The sequence below is a fragment of the Typopeltis vanoorti genome, chromosome 3 (assembly GCF_054136105.1).
Source record: "Typopeltis vanoorti isolate ZY-2024b chromosome 3, IOZ_Tvanoo_1.0, whole genome shotgun sequence".
NCBI classification, from domain to species: Eukaryota; Metazoa; Arthropoda; class Arachnida; order Uropygi; family Thelyphonidae; genus Typopeltis; species Typopeltis vanoorti.
The window spans coordinates 19,561,393-19,579,625 of record NC_143551.1 but is presented as its reverse complement, the minus strand read 5'-3'; the positions used below and the strand labels follow the sequence as shown (position 1 = coordinate 19,579,625).

Here is an 18,233-nt window from a genome sequence, read left to right as displayed (position 1 = left end):
ACTATACAACATGAAGAAAAAATTTAGTAATATGATTAAAGAATTTCATGTTATTCTCTATAAAGCAAAGTTGCTCAAGCGTGTCCTAAAGGAAATCTGTGAAGTATTATTCGATTTCGATGGTTTTGTACAAAAATAAAAAGAATATAATCTGGAACGTCGGCAGCCGGTTTTCTTTTCTTTTTTTAAAAGAATATTTCAATTAATTATCATGAATTAATTTCTTCAAGCACAAAGAAAAATCTTTTGTCTAGTAAGCGATTAGAAAAAAATTAGCGCAAAAAAATAAATAATTAAAGTGGTTCTCCAAGGTAAGGCAATATTTAAGTGAAGAAATTATGCGAGACCTTTATTTTGTCCAGAAATTAAAATTGTATTGTACAATAAAAAGAGAAAACAAAAATATAAATAATTTCTCTATTTTTAGTCTATCATATATAACTAAAATCCAGTTGACCAGCATAGAACAAGTATGTGCGTTTCTTGTTATAGGCAACTGAGAGGTAGCTACGAACGTGAGATAATCCGATTAACCGTTCTCTTCAGCGTGAGGGTTTATCACACCTTCTAATGGACATGACAGTCAAATTGCACTTCTTATCCAGGTTCTTTAAACAGGTGGGCTGAAACATATCCAGATTTAGTTGGACGTCTATAGACGTCCTGGCCGGTAGAGCAAAGAACATATCCTTACTACTCGGACTGGGTTTGACCTTTATCGAGGTCTCATCAGTGGGAGCCAGACCCAGAAGTGATACCAAGGTTGAAGTAATGCAGAAGTCATATTTCCATACACAAGTAGCCAAATGTTGTCACACCTTATTACTAATATACTCTGGATTATAGATAGATATTATTATTACCCTAAAGCCCTATGGAGTCAAAGACTCACCTAGCAGGCCCTTTTCTCATACACACAGCTCATCATACCATGCCTTAAACACACTCAAATTCTTTGCAGACACCACACCTATTAGGAGGGTGTGAGCAGGGGAGTGAGATGCAGGTTCTTTGCATGCAGAGCTGTGAATGACTGGAATGACTAGCCTACCCTGATCTCCCACCATTTTCTGTAAAACCTCTTCAACACTGGTCCTATAACAACCCCTTACTAACTTTTAGAACTTCTATCATATCACCACTTTTACTTCTATTCACTAAACTCTGTAAATTGCATCTTCTCAACCTTTCCTCATATTCGATATTCCAGATATCAGAAACTACCGTAGTCGGTCACTTCAGACCCTTTCCAAAATCCTTATCTGCTGTCATCCCAAGATCTGTTATTTCCTCCACTTCCAACAATTATATCCCCACCATGTGTAAATTCTACATCCCTTCTTTGTTTCCCAAATTTTAAAACCTTACATTTTGCAACATTGAACTGGCATCCCATTCCTTTGCCCATTTACTCAATCTATTCAAGTAAGGCCACAACATCTTCTCTATTCTTCATAGTTTGCATCATCTTTGCAAACAACTGAATATCTCCATCTAAATCTTTGTCAATATAATTAACATACAGGTCAAACAGCACTGGCCCTTAAACAGACCCCCTTAGGCACACCACTAGTAACTTTCTTCTTCTGGGATATTGCTCCCCCCATATCTAACTTGCTGATACCTGTCACATAGCCAGTCTCTGATTGAGTGCACTAATCTAATATCCAACCCCAACTGCTCTAGTTTGACAAAAGCTTTTGCAAAATCTAAGTATACTACTGTGTATCTCTCTTCAATGTTGAAAGTTTTTTCCTCTATATACGAGTTGCCCACTTATGAAGTTACTTCATCAGCAAACTTTGTTTGCTGATCCTTGGATAAAGGATGAAAGCAAGAGTATAATTTCTTGGCTTCTTTAATTTATAGTATAACCAAGTGGAAAAATGTTCAATATCCGTCCCTAATCCACAGTATTTTAGTAATAAGATGAGACATCTTTTGACTACTTGTATATGGAGATATAACTTCTACATTTCTTAAACTTGATATCACTTCTGGGGCTTGTTCACACTGATGCCCTTTTATGTAGAAGTGGTTGCTGCACTGAGATATGAGCGGCCCTGCTTGGGGCCACTGCTGAGTTCATGGCTCAGGTGGGTGGGAGTGATCCTGCTACTGGGCAGAGCAACCACTGATGGTTTCTCTCCATGGCAGGATGGACCTGTCACTGAGTGGAACCACTGCTGAGTAAAATGATCCTTTCTGCAAATTGCACTTGCTGAGTTTAGAAAACTTGTAGTTGCACTTAATATTTTCAATATTGTCTGTGTTAGTTTCATCTACTCTTTCTTCTATATAACAATGATTTTTTTCTCACTAATGTTATCCTATTCTAGCTTTCAACTGTATTACTTTTCATCGTTTACAGAACCTTGTAGTGCTCCAATGACTCTAGCTTCAAAATCTTCTGTGTCCACTGCCTTAAACACTGATCTTCAAGTCATTCTTACTTCTCAGAAGAAAGACCATATCTCACTCTCCCTAACTTTTGATAACATTCTGCTCACCAACCAAGATAGTTTTTCTCTTTTTGGGTTGACTTTCACACTAGCTTATCCTGGCAACTTCATGTCCATAGCTTCCAAAAATCTTGAAATTTGTTTTTGTTCTAAATATTACTTCTCTTATACTCAACTCCTAACCTTAAAATATTGTTCTCATATCTGGGGTGCCCACACCCTCTTGCAGAATGCTTGAGGGTGTGGGCGCCCCAAAATAGCTCTCTCCAATAGAGAGCTATTTTATTAATAAATAATCCCCTATTCTGTATTATGGCTTTTCTGTAGGGATTTCCATTAATGCTGGTCATCACCACAGTTCCTCACTTTTCTCTAATCATGTACAAACACGGATAGCTCCTGGTCATTTATACAGTTCAGCTCCAAACTTGTCAAACTAACTTAGCATTCTCTGTTCTTTGAGAATAGTCTTCCCCATATCCAGCTCGTCAAGAAAATATTAACAGATTCCTTTCTTCTTTTTTCCCTCTAACCATTTGCCCACATATTTTCCCTCTCATGTATATGTGTGATTGATATATTGAAGAGTGAGAAAGTGAAAATAGTTGGTATCTTACCTCAATATAATAAAAATGAATTATGAAGAAGGGCTATGATGGCAAATGATTCGATGCATAGGCTGTATAGAAGGAATGAATATGAGTTTTTGTATGTGTGGAGTGGGAAATATTGGATTTATACAAGAGGGACAGCCTATACTTGAATGTGTTTGGTATCAGGAGTCCTGAAAAACTAATAATTGGTATGAGACCGAACACAGAGAGTTAGTGAAACTAAATTATAAAGGGGGGTATGGTAAGAATATGAGTGTAAAAGCAACACTGTTATATAACCGTATTAATGACGGGAATGAGCATTATCATGGAAATGATTATGAGAGAGAGAATGATTTCAACTTTATGTTCGTTTTGGTTCAGACCATTTAAACATGTGCAAAGATGTCTACATGTATAAGGCACTAATGAATAGAGATATTCAAGTTGTCCAACTGTATCATGCAGACAAGAGTATGCAATAACACATACAGGTAGATTATTCTGTCTGTACATGAATGCTAAGAGTATCAGAAACAAATGGGTAGAGTTGTTGCCCTGGTCAATATGTTGGCACCTCAGATTGTAACCATTAGTGAGACCTATCGATCAGAATCAGGCATGCTAATTGGTATCAAGTGTCAAGGGGTACAGTATTTTTAGGAAGGATAGACAGGATAGTAGAGGAAGGGCATGCACTCATGATATCAGATGACTTGAATCCAGTTAGAGTTGAGACCTATGATTGTAGTACTACTAACAGTATTTCATGTGCCAGTGAGTTTGAATCCATCTAGTGTGAGGGGGGGAATCGTACAAGATCAAATACATAGTGGGGTCTTGTTACAGACCTGGTGGATCGGTTGCTAGTGATGAAGACGTCCATCACCAAATAGAGATGATGGGCACAAAAGGAGTAATTATGAAAGTCTTTAATTATTATTGATTGGGTAGCAGTAAAATCTCATGAGAAGAATGAAATAGAATTTATTGAGCTGTTGTGAAACAACTTCCTCATACAGCATGTGACAGAAGGAACTTGAGGTCACAGAGTGTTAGATTTGAGTATGCAAATTGTGTCAGAGGGTGTTTCAGTTAAAGATTATTCTGCCTCTGATCGGTGACAGCAATCATGCGGTACTAACTTGGGAAGTGGCTAAGTGTATGAATGTTTCGTTCAGTACATGCTGAACTACAAAGCAGGAAATTATGACCAACTGAGGAGTATACTGAGTTCAGTGCACTGCTATTCGTTGCTGGATGGGAAGAATATCGACAGTGAATGGAAAGTATTTAATAAATACTTAAATGATGCAATATCAGAATGTGTCCCAAGAGTTCAAAGAATAAATAGGTAGGAGTCAAATGGATGTGTAATCTTATTAAGCAATAGATTCATAAGAAAAGGATGATGTGGAAGGTGATGTGTGTATAAAGATGGTATCCGTTACGAAAATTATAAGCAGCAGGCCAGAGGAGTCATAACTGTTGTATGGAAAGCTAAGTCTGAATATGAAAAGAAACTGACTCTGCATGCTAAATACAACCCACAAGAAATCTATTGATATGCTGCAAGTAAAAGAAAGAATGAACATGAAAAAATAACTGTACACAATGCAGATGGTGTGAGGGTGATAGATGTAGAAGAGGTTGTTTAGCTAATGAGTGCCCATTTTGCTAAAAGCTATCAATCTGGTGTATGTAACATAGAGTTCACTGCTATCTCTTCACTGGATGAAGAAACTCAGGTGTATGAAGAGGAGATATTAGAGCTGTTGCACAAACTGAATAAGAATTCAATAATAGGGGCTGATTGGATATCAGCACAGGTGCTAAAAAGAGCATTCAGCTGAACTGACTATTCCTTTGACATTCAATTATATAATTTACCCCCATGTGGTGACCGGGGTTAAAGAATAGTTCCAATGTAGCCCATGCATGTTGTAAAAAGCAACTAAAATGGGTACCCAGTCCCCGGGGGTATAGCCGGGTTCCTTCTTGTGAGGTTGGGTGCAGGGCTAACAACCCTGCCCTGTAAAAATTCAACTTCTTAAGAAAGTCAAATGGAAAATTAACCGGACGGACATCAAATGAACAATGGGAAAAGGATTATGAATATTGGTTTGGAAGCGGGAATGTCTTGAGCCTGAACAGACCAGGAGCATTGAAGAGAGTGTATTACTGAAATTAATGTGAGAAGACTGAGATGACTAAGGACACATTCAGTGAATGGGGATGATAGAGCTGTAAAAAAGGTCATGTCTGCCTTGGTGGATCTAGGCCAAGAGGACAACCAAAAAGGAGATGGGTTGACAATGTGGAGGATGATTTAAAGGAAATGAGAGTAAAGAACTGGAGAGACAAGGCACAGAATCGTGAAGAATGGAAGGCTATCCTGAGACAGGCCGAGGTCCTAAATGGACTGTAATGCCAAGGAGTAGTAGTAATAGTAGGCTATATAATTTGAGTCTCAGAACAGGGAAGATTCCACAGGAGTGGAAAGAACGTATAGTAATCCCATTGCACAAGGGTGGTGCAAAGACCGGTATATCCAATTATCGACCAGGCAGCATCCCAGGAGTGGTGGTGGTGGTGAGCTTTGAAACGAATCTCAGCTTTGCAATGAATAGCATGGGTTTACTAAGGCAAATTCTTGTTTTTGTAACTTGCTCGCATTCTATAATAATAGTGTTACCATTGAACTAGACAAGGGGAAATGGATACATACATCATCTCCTAGTGTTCTGCAGGTGCTGACTTCAATCTTGCAGACCCACATCCACCAGATACCATTTTTTGATATCTGTCAGTCAGCCATCCTCTTATTCATGCTAATATTTTATAATCCAAACCCATATTCTTCAATTTGTGCAATAGTCTTCCGTGCTGGATTTTGCTAAGGCTTTTGACAGAATACAGCACGGAAGACTATTGCACAAATTGAAGAATATGGGTTTGGATTATAAAATATTAGCATGAATAAGAGGATGGCTGACTGACAGATATCAAAAAATGGTATCTGGTGGATGTGAGTCTGCAAGATTGAAGTCAGCACCTGCAGAACACAGGAGATGGGCATCTCTGCTGCTATATTCTGTAGATGGTGCTCCTTTAAAAGTGTCATGTCTGGTACCTTCCTGGGTTTGAGTATATTGACCTCATCAGGACGAGGATCAATGTCCTGCACAGCTCGATGGGGTAGTGACAACTTAAACTGTAGGGCTGGCTGCCACTACAGTGCGACATTGTTTCATATAGCCCAGTGTTGCTTCTGCACCTATGGGGGGGGGGTCCATGTGTGGAGGCATAACGCCGTGGTCTCCATGCTGAACAACCACTTTAAGAACAAAGGTTGGGAGACTGCAGTGGAACCACATTATAGAACCTCTGCGAGTTTGCGTAAACCAGACTTAGTGATTAAAAGAGATGTGACGTTTGGGTAATCGATGCCCAGGTGGTGGGAACAGGGTGCCCACTAAGCCTATAGCCATAATAATAAGGTAAACTATTATAAGAATAACAAAGATCTAGTTAGTGAGATACGGGAGGAGCATGGGGCAACTTCGAGGTTTGTCAGCACAACAATCTCTTTATATGGCGTATGTAGTGCAGATAGCTATAAGGACTTAAAACAGCTTGGATTATGCAATAGGATATAAAAGTTCTTTCCTTGAGGGCCCTACAGGGCACATTGGTGGCATGGCGTTGCCACCAGAGAATGACTACAATGATAACTAGAACAGGCATAGGGTAAAATACTGGTAAAGGCTTAGGCCTATATTAAGTCTGGACATGATGTAAGGGTAGTACTGCCCATAACAGTACAAAGATTAATTTTAAAAAATAAATAAATAAATAAAATAACCAGCAGTGTACCACAAGGATCAGTCCTTGGTCCACTGTTATTCAATCTGTACATTAATGACATTGGGAAAGATTTGATAGTCAGCATGTAACCATTTGCTAATGATGCAAAGATAGGTAGGGTAATCAGGAATGCTGCTGATATGCAGTACTTGCCGAATGATTTGAATAGGCTGGAATTGTGGGCATGGGAAAATGATGTCATTTCAACATCAGTAAATGTAAAATCATATACTTTGGCATAATTAGATATTCAATGTCATGTTATATTGGTGGGATTATGCTAGAAGAAACTGATCAGGCATGTTAGTAGATAGCAAGTTGAAATTCAGGGGCTATATAGCAAAGATTGCAAATACAACTAAAAAGATAATTGCACTGCTGAAATGAACTTTTATGTGTAAAAATAAGGATGTCATTTGGACTATTGTGTGCAGGTTTGATCTCCTGTTTTCCATTGTGATTCTGAATACAGTGGAGAGAGAGTGCAAAGGAGAGTTAAAAATGATATCAGGATTGTGGAATACTGCTTATGAAGACAGATTGAAAATTTGTAGACTGCAGGCACTAGCATACAGGAAAAAGAGGGGGTGATATAATTGTGTCTTTCAAACTTCTGAAAGGGCCATACAGGATTTCAATTGATGGAAATTTTCATTTTATGGAGGGTGGAGGAAAGGACATGAGGGCATCAATGGAAGCCAAGAAGGAGGTGAGGGTTAAATTTTTTTCTCATAAGGTGGTGTGTGATTGGAATGGATTGCCATTGGATGTTGCGTGTGCAAACAGTGTAAATGAATTCAAGACCAAGTCTTATTGCTGGTGTGTATGTAGTATGTGGCCTCCCTCGAAGAGTCCCTGACTCCCTGGAAGTCTCTCTTAATAATAATAGTGTGTGTGTGTGTGTGTGTGTGTGTGTGTGTGTGTGTGTGTGTGTGTGTGTGTGTGTGTGTGTGTGTGTGTGTGTGTGTGTGTGTGTGAGTGAGTGAGTGAGTGAAAAGTTTTTTACCTTGGGGATAATATATATATATGTGTGAAAAGTTTTTTACCTTGAGGATAATATATATATATACAGGGTGTTCGGGATAAATTTGACATATTTATAATTAATTATATTTTTCTGTAAGTTACATGTATTAACACACACTTCTCTTCATTTAAAAGTTTGGACCCTTCTTCATTCATATACAAGATGTCAGAAAGGATGGATAGCTGGAACCCACCTGAATCATGGAAGAGAATAACTTGTATCATGATGATTCGTGCCCGCCATCAAAATAAGGATATTACGACTGCTGCCCAATGCTCCCTGAATACAGTAAAAACAATCAGGCATGAACTAGAGACTTGCAATGGTGACTACGAGGATGTAGCAAGAAGAAAGATCCCTAGCAGACGATCTGATTGCGTTCGTACAGCAGAATTCCTCGCAAATCTGCAGGAACAGGTGTTGAAGAACCCTGGCATTGGAATTCGGGCTTTGTTCGTGGAGTTGCTAACTGTAGTCAAGCCCTGGATAACAAGGGTAGCCAATGGTAGGCCGTATGTATGGCAGAAGGATTCGGCCCCTTGCCACACCTCTGGGAAAAGTCAAAAATGGTTGTCTGAAAATTTCTACGACTTCACCAGTCCAAATGTTTGGCCTCCAAACTCCCCAGACCTTAACCCCATGGATTATTTTGTATGGGGCGCAGTTGAAAAAGACACCAATCGCACTTCCAGTAATACAAAAGCCCAGTTAATGGATAAAATTAAAACAGTTTTTGCGGCCCTTCCCAGGGAGACTGTAGCATCAGCTTGTTCGAGGTTCCGAAGCAGAATTGAAGCTGTGATCGATGCTAATGGTGGTTATTTTGAGTAAATCTTGTTGATAGTATTGTAATTAACTCTGCCTGTAATGTTTTTTTGTCAATTCATTAAATTTAATAGATACAAAGAAGATTTTCTTTTTCCTTACGAAACTGTCAAATTTATCCCGAACACCCTGTATGTGTGAAAGTTTTTTACCTTGGGGATAATATATATATATATGTGTGAAAAGTTTTTTACCTTGAGGATAATATATATATATGTGTGAAAGTTTTTTACTTTGGGGATAATATATATATATATGTGTGAAAAGTTTTTTACCTTGGGGATAATATATATATGTGTGAAAAGTTTTTTTACCTTAGGGATAATATATATTAAGGATACCAAGTAATTTTATAAACTTGGTTTTTTTACTCCTTCTCCCAAGTAAGCAAAAGAGTTAAGTTTGCACCTGAACGTAGTTCAAGTCTAAAGGTAGTGACACCAGGACAACTCTTGTAAAGGTGGGTAAAGCTCTGATCACTATTCTTAGTATTTCCCATAATGTAAAAGAAACCAAGTTTATAAAATTACTCGGTATCCTTAATATATATTATCCCCAAGGTAAAAAACTTTTTACATCTTTATCTCATCCAGAGTTTCTTATTCAAAGTAAAAGCACCTTGTAGCAACTTGTATAGGTAAAGTTGATAAGGCTCTGGTATTTCAGGGTCTAGCTACTCACTGAGGAGACCTCGAAAAAGGTTGAAACCGGTCTGGGTAGTTACTCCCCCCACACACCCACACCCATAATGTATAACAGTATACATCTCTTAGTGAGATGTGTTTTACATTATGGGAAATACTAAGAATAGTGATCAGAGCTTTACCCACCTTTACAACGAGTTGCCCTGCCATTGCACTACCTTTAGACTTGAACTATGTTCAGGTGCAAACTTAACTGTTTTGCTTACTTGGGAGAAGGAATAAAAAAACCAAGTTTATAAAATTACTCGGTATCCTTTATATATATATATATATATATATATAACACATTGATCATATGGAAAGAATTTCTAATAAATCATGTAAGAGTAACGTAATTATCTGCTAGATGATTTCTGTAATTAAAATATACTGGCATGTTTAGATTGTTTTTAAAATCACACTTCATTTAGGGGTATCCAAACTGTTTCTTATTACACATATATATTTCTCTAGTTCTTAACTTTCTAGTTTTAGTTCTAGATTGCAAAACTGTAATCTATGCTGGTTTAAAACATATGAGTGCTTTTCTGTAATTCTTCTTTATCTATTTAATTTTCAATAAATAATTGTTAAGCAATTCTTTAAATGATTTGTTTAGAATGTTTTTCTTCTCACTTTTATTTAGAACTTATGACAGGATGCCTTCTGAAGATTTGGATGATGATGATCCTTCTGATTTGATAATACATCCGCTGACATTTTCTGATTTAAAAAGGAATGCTGACTATTGCTGTAATGATGAAGTGGATGGTGGAGCTAGTTATTCAAGGGAGAGGAGACCATCCCATATTTTTTCTGTTGCAATGGGTTTAAAAAGAAGAACCAGTCATGTTTGTACTATTCAAAATAAGAAACGTATGTATTTTACTGTTTTTGCCATTTTGCAGGCTATATATATATGTGTGTGTGTGTGTGTGTGTTAACGATACAAAGAAATTTTATATACTTGGTTTTAATCCTTTTTTCCCAAGTAAGCAAACAAGCAAGCAAGACAAGTTTGCACCTTAAGTATTTTCAGGTCTGAGGCAACTCATGGTAAAGGTGACATAAGCTCTGATTACTTGCCTAAGTATCTCACAATACAAAGCACATATCCTTATGGACATGTATAATGCTATGTATTATGGGAATGGTTACCACCTAGACCAGTTTCGGCCTTTATTGAGGTCTCGTCAGTGGGAGCCAGACCCAGAGGTGGTGATACCAAGGTTGAAGTAATTCAGAACTTATATTTACCTATACGAGTTGCTACAAGGTGCATTGACCTTATTAAATAAAAATCTCTGCCACCTTTACCACGAGTTGCTTCAGACCTGAAAATACTTAAGATGCAAACTTGGCTTGCTTGCTTGTTTGCTTACTTGGGAAAAAAGGATTAAAACTAAGTATATAAAATTTCTTAGTATCTTTAACGTATAATATACCGAAGGTAAAATACTTTCTACGTATATTATATATATATGTGTGTGTGTGTGTGTGTGTGTGTTAAAGATACCAAGCTATTTTAAACCTGGTTTTACTCCAATTTCCCAAGTAAGCAAACAGACAAACAAGTCAAGTTTGCACCTGCACGTATTGTGAGTCTAGCTGACCCTCAAAGTAGTGCAAGTCAAGGCAACTCATGGTAAAGGTAGAATAAGCTCTGATCACTATTCTTAATATTTACCCTTAATGCACAGCCCATCTCCTTGAGGAGATGTATGATGCTATTAGATATTAAGAATAGTGATCAGAGCTTATTCTACTTTTACCATAAGTTGCCTTGACTTGTACTACTTTGAGGGTCAGCTAGACTCGCAATACGTGCAGGCGCAAACTTGACTTGTTTGTGTGTTTGCTTACTTGGGAAATTGAAGTAAAACCAGGTTTAAAATAGCTTGGTATCTTTAACATTTATTATACCCAAGGTAAAATACTTTCTATATATATATATATATATGTGTGTGTGTGTGTGTGTGTGTATTAAAAATTTTAATTTAATGACTAAAAAACCGAGATTTTGAGTAAAAAAACTTTATTAATATACACGACTAGTTTTGTCTGAAGACAGACTTCATCAGGTGTAAGCTAAAAAAGGACAAAAAAATATCAGAGAAAGCCATACGAATACTGGATTTCTACACAGGATGTATAAAAACAACAGAGGGTTAACTTTTAAATGGAAGAAAGAAAGAATTCTGGTTGCAGCAACATGTATGTTGAAAGTTGTTTTTTTTACCTTTGTTCTATTATATGTTAAAGATACCTAAAAATTATATACTTGATTATTATTATTTTTATGTCTATTTTGTCTGCTTTTGTTTAGGAGTGCCCCTGTTTTAATGTCATTGGCATTTTACTCAAGAATTCTTAGGGCATTGCAGATGTATTTTAGAGACAAATATATGTAGCATAATAGAAGAAAATTCGCACATAACTTTTTTTTGGATGTTGTTGCCTGTCTTCTTTCTGCGGTGTGCATACTTCTGCTGTTATGGTGTTGAAAGGGGGGGTGGGCGGCTTAGGCAATGTGGGAGAATTAATTTGAAAAAACCCAGGTTTTTTGTATAATACAGGGTGTTCGGGATAAATTTGACATATTTATAATTAATTATATTTTTCCGTAAGTTACATGTATTAACACACACTTCTCTTCATTTAAAAGTTTGGACCCTTCTTCATTCATATACAAGATGTCAGAAAGGATGGATAGCTGGAACCCACCTGAATCATGGAAGAGAATAACTTGTATCACGATGATTTGTGCCCGCCATCAAAATAAGGATATTACGACTGCTGCCCAATGCTCCCTGAATACAGTAAAAACAATCAGGCATGAACTAGAGACTTGCAATGGTGACTACGAGGATGTAGCAAGAAGAAAGATCCCTAGCAGACGATCTGATTGCGTTCGTACAGCAGAATTCCTCGCAAATCTGCAGGAACAGGTGTTGAAGAACCCTGGCATTGGAATTCGAGCTTTGTTCGTGGAGTTGCTAACTGTAGTCAAGCCCTGGATAACAAGGGTAGCCAATGGTAGGCCGTATGTATGGCAGCAGGATTCGGCCCCTTGCCACACCTCTGGGAAAAGTCAAAAATGGTTGTCTGAAAATTTCTACGACTTCACCAGTCCAAATGTTTGGCCTCCAAACTCCCCAGACCTTAACCCCATGGATTATTTTGTATGGGGCGCAGTTGAAAAAGACACCAATCGCACTTCCAGTAATACAAAAGCCCAGTTAATGGATAAAATTAAAACAGTTTTTGCGGCCCTTCCCAGGGAGACTGTAGCATCAGCTTGTTCGAGGTTCCGAAGCAGAATTGAAGCTGTGATCGATGCTAATGGTGGTTATTTTGAGTAAATCTTGTTGATAGTATTGTAATTAACTCTGCCTGTAATGTTTTTTTGTCAATTCATTAAATTTAATAGATACAAAGAAGATTTTCTTTTTCCTTACGAAACTGTCAAATTTATCCCGAACACCCTGTATATATATATATATAAACTTTATATTATTATTGTTATTATTTCAAATTTTGCATTTGGGTGAAAATGAATTATTTGGTTATGCTATCCTTGAGATAGAAGAAAATGTTTTTTTGATTTTTCCTGGCATCCTATTAATTATGGTAGCCCACAGAATTTTTTACAGTTTTGCACGTTTTAAAATTAATCAGCTCTTATTCTGGAAAGAAGCTGGGATTAATTCATCATCTAATTAATGACATGTACCCTCACGGGGGGGGGGGGGGGGTGTACAGGATATTATCATACTACTTCATGAAAATCTTACATCATTATATAGTGGCAATGGTTATAAGTCAGTGTGGTGTAAAGTGAGGTTGACAGGAAGACATACTTAGTTGAATGTTGCTATAGGCCAGGTAATGTGAAGGGTGGTGATGAAGAAATGTATAAACAACTTGGTTTAGTGAACAGAGGAATTTAATTATTATGGGTGATTTTAATTGGAATGAAGAGATGGCATTTGTGAATAAGGAAAATAAATTTCTCAAGTTCTTGAGAGATAACTATCTCAGGCAGCACGTGAAGGAAGGCATGTGAGGATTGAGAGTTTTAGATCTGATCGTTTCATCAGAGCATGTAATTGTGAATGGAGTTCCAGACTTTCCTGCAGTTAGTGAGAGTGACCACCTGGGTAGTGACTTGCCATATGCAGACTTCTGTGAGGAAAGAGTATATGTGGAATTATAAGGCTGGCAATTATGACAAGCTTAGGAGACAGCTTGGAACCATAACATAGAATTGGGAACTTGAGAACTGACCAAGAAATACATAACAGCATCAATGTGTGAATGTATTCTGAAGGCCTAAAGGCTGAGTAAGGTAGATGTAAAATGAACGAATCAAGGTCTTAAGCATGAAATCTGGAAGAAGAAGAAGGTACTTTGGAGGAAGTACAAGATGTATAATGGTAAAAATCAGTTACATGAAAGTATAAAGAAAAAGCCAGGAGAGTGACTCACTTAGTAAGGAAAACAAAAGTGCACTATGAGCAGAAATTGGCAAATCAGGCAAAGAAAAACCTTAGAGAATTTTTTAGATATGGCAAGGAGATGGAAGAATGATCAAGATAAGATGTCAATGGATGAAAATGGTAGAATGGTAACTGCTGCAGAAAACATTCTTGAGGTATTCCGTGATCAATATATATGGGTGTTTCATCCTGATCAGGGTAGAATCACGAGGGGCTTAAGTGTGGAGGACAGGAAAGGATTGCTTAATTGTGAGTGAACAGGAGGTATTTGAGGAAATAAAGCAAAAAGAAAAAACCTATTGATAATTAATATGTGACACCTCCAGGGAGTCCGAAGACTCATCGAGGGAGAGTGTGCCAACAGCATCGAACGATTGAACCCCTTCCAACTACTAACCGTGCTCAAACTTGCTTAACTTTTTGTGAGCCATTAGTAGCAGAGGCTCTACCTTGATGTCAATAAGGCTATAAGAGGAAGAAGAGAGATATAATTGAGTCATATAAGCTTGCCGAGAGTTGTTATCAGGTTGACATGGAAGAGCTTTCTCATAGAATGGGAAAGGGGTAGAACAAGAGGCCATCACTGGAAACTGTATAAGGAAAATGTGAGTAGAGGAGTGAGGAACAGGTTCTTTGCATGGAGAGTGGTTGGTGAGTGAAATCCATTGCCTGAGTGTGTTGTGAATGTAGACGCATTAGAATCAGTTTAAGGCATGGTTGGATGAACATTGTATGCAATAGTGTGTACCTCCATGGAGTTTCTGACTCCATGGAGGTTAGATGTTAATAATAATAATTACTAATTTCCTGTCCTTTCATCCAAATTAACCTCTTAACTGTCAGGACTCCAATATTCTCAGATCTTATATTTCTGTCTTCTAATTTACTGTATCAGTCCAATTTCATCTTGGTCTTCCTCTGGGTCCTTCTCTTACCATCTTTGTAGAGAACACTTGTTTAGCCAACCTTTACTTCCCCATTTCTATTTAAGTGATCATAACCACCTGAGATTAGCTCTTCTAATACATTCTTCAATGCTAAATGTGTTTAGCACTTTCCTAATACTTTTTTTTTTTAATATCATACTTCCACTGATGCCACCTGTTCACTCTCATTTTTTCAGAATTGTCATATCTGTGGTCTCCAGTCTTTTGATCAAGTGTTTTAATTTTAACCTGGCTCTCAGATTTATACATTAAAATTGGTTTGAACACTATTGTATACAGCTAACATTAGTGTTTTGACTAATTTCTGTCTTATTCCATATAAATTTACTCAGCTATTATTTTCCTGAACTCCACAAAGTGAGGTTGACACTTTGTGGAGTCGTTGGAGGTCAACACAAAATCTCTCATTCCACTCCTTAAACTCATTCACTATCTGCATGTTAACCACTCTCTCAGGCAGTGCATTCCATGCTCCTACCACTCTCCATGCAAAAAACTTACTTCTTACTCTTTTACTCACCACCTTCTTTTGCAGTTTCCAGGAATGGCTATCTTGTCCTTGCTCCTTTCCCTCTTTCTACCATATCTGAAATCTCTTCACTCTTCATTGTTAATACAATAATAACCCTTCAACAACTTAAATGTCACGATCACTCACCCCCTTTGACTTCTATCCACCAAACTCTGCAGTCTGCATGCCCTCTGTCTATTCTAATAATGTTGTACAGCCCTGATATCATTCTTATTATCCATCTGTGCACCTTCTGTAATGGCGGATGACCTCCTCAACATGGCAGCAATTGTGTGAGATGTCTTTGCAACCTGTCCTCGGAACTTCAAATCTCTATCCACAATCATTCCTGAGATCCCTTGCTCCCCTCCCCCTCCCACTTCTTCCAGTATAATCCGACCAAGTGAGTATTAGGTATCCCATCTGGGGGATTCCAAATTTTAAAACCTTACTTTTATTTGCATTACCCCCCCCCCCCCATTCATTTGTTCATCTTTCCAGCTTATTATTATTACCCCAAGACCTCATGGAGTCAAAGACTCATCTGGGAGGTCCTTTTATCACACACACAGCTCATCATACCGTGTCTTAAACACACTCAAACTCCTTGCAGACACCACACTCTCAGGCAAGGCATTCCAATCATTTACAACTCTGCACGAAAAAAACCTGCTTCTCGCTCCCCTACTCGCACTCTCTTTATACAGTTTCCAGGAATGACCTCTGTTCTCCCGCTATTTTCTGTAGAACTTCTCCAGCATTGATTCTATAACAACCCCTAACTAACTTGTAGATCTCTATCATATCTTCCCCTCTTCCTTCTTGTCTTCACTATTTTCCACCAGACTCTGCAAATTACATCTCAATCTTTCCTCATACTCAACATTCCAGAGGTTAGAAACTACCTTAGTCAGTCGCCTCTGAAACCTTTCCAACATCTCTTCATCCTTCTGAAAACCAGGTGACCAAATCTGGGAACAACAACAGTCCATGTGTGGCCTAATCAAAGCCTTATACAATGGAACAAGAATCTCCCTACTTCTACAAATCAGTGCCCTCCTCATTATTCCCAGAAGCCTTCGTGTTGTCTTCACAATTTTGGCTATGTGTCGCATCCTCTTGGAACATCCACCTTTCTCATGCTGTGTATCCTTGTCCACCCTGAGTCTAGTGTTTGATCACTTCCCCATTCATAACCACTTCTTCAATCTCTCCTGTCTTACTCTCCTGCTCTTCCACATCACTTCCCACTTGATCTGATTCATTCTCTCTACTCACTTCCCTACCTTCCAGCAACAGTCTCTCTAAGCAACTCACACCATAACCACTCAAATGCAGTCCATCGCTCCCACACAGTTCACGTTGTCCTTCAAACTCATTCCACACATCAACCAACTGTACTCCCCTCTCCTCATACATTTCAGCCAACATATCATTCATAATCCTTGATCTCTGCCTCATCTAACCACTCATAGCTAGGCAACACGCTTACTACCCTTCCTGTTACGCTATTCTCTTTTATCCTTCTTTTATTTTTTTATCCATTCTGACGTGCTCTTTGTCCTCTGTCAAATCATTCATACCTATTAAAACCATCAACTCCTTTGCTCGCTCCCTCCTCATATCCAGTGCCTCAATCACTCTACTCATTTTACCGCCTAAAGATTATTGAAGAGCCAAAACTTCAGCTCAATTACTAATAATCCTGACAGTATTTGCAAACAGCTGAACATCTCCCTATAATACTGTGAGAGTATAATTGACATAAAGATTGAACATCAATGGTCCCGGTACTGAACCTTGTGAAACTTCACTTTTAACCTTCCTACTCCCTGATGCTGCTCTTTCATATACAACTCTCTAATATCTCTACCAGAATAATAAACACAAATCCAATCCACTAACCCAATATCCAAACTCATATGTTGCAATTTAAAAATCAACTTGTCATATGGCACCATGTGAAAGGGATTTTGAAAAATTCAAAAAAAATGACATGCATGCCTTACCTTTATACATTCCTCTTGTTATCATCATCGAATTCCTGACCTGTACCCCTAAAGGGGTGTACAGGATATGATAGTACTACATGAAAAACTTACATCATTACTAACTTCCTATCTACAATTTTCCTCTAAATCAATCTATTACCTGTCAAGAAATCAATATTGTCAGATTTTATATTTCTGTCTTCTAAGGCACTTTTTACTGTATCAATCCACCTATTATCAAAACAAGTGTTCTCTGCCAACCTGGCAGAGAACACTTGTTTTGCTAATCTTTCGTCGCCCATTCTGTTTAAGTGACAATACTACTACTTGAGATTAGCTCTGCTACCACATTCCTGGATGCTGACATTGCCGAGTTCTTTCCTAATATCCATTGTGCCATCTGTTCATGCCCTAAACTTTCTCAGAACTCTCATATCTGCAGTCTCTAGTGTTTGGTCAAGTGTTTTATTTCTCAGATCCATAAGTTAAAATTGGTTTGAATACTGTCTTGTATACAGCTAATTTAGTGTTTTGACTAATTTCTCTTTTATTCCATATAAATTTATTCAGTTGACTTCCTACCATACCATGTTTGTTGATTCTGTTATCTATTTCCATATTTGATTTACCATCTTCACTTTCATCACTGCCTAAGTAGCTGAAATGTTTTACTTGTTCTATAGGTTCTCCATTCACAATACAGTTGATATTTTCAATGTCTCTGCCTTTTTTTTTTTCATTGTCTGTGTCTTTTTAATGCTGACCATACCCTATCTATTACAACAGTTATTCACCTTAGTCAGGGAAGAATCTTGCAGGCTTCTAGTA

The 18,233-nt window shown here is 37.8% G+C and overlaps 1 protein-coding gene across 1 annotated transcript in view; it reads left to right on the top strand.

Moving 5' to 3' along the window:
- The window catches only part of LOC150107972 (eukaryotic elongation factor 2 kinase-like), a 314,298-nt gene that overhangs the window by 24,198 nt on the left and 271,867 nt on the right, over positions 1-18,233 (top strand). The window contains exon 2 of the mRNA XM_090415490.1: positions 10,104-10,333. Coding sequence (XP_090271616.1) covers positions 10,117-10,333 — 217 coding nt within the window. The 5' untranslated portion in view covers positions 10,104-10,116. The remainder of the gene's footprint in view (positions 1-10,103; positions 10,334-18,233) is intronic.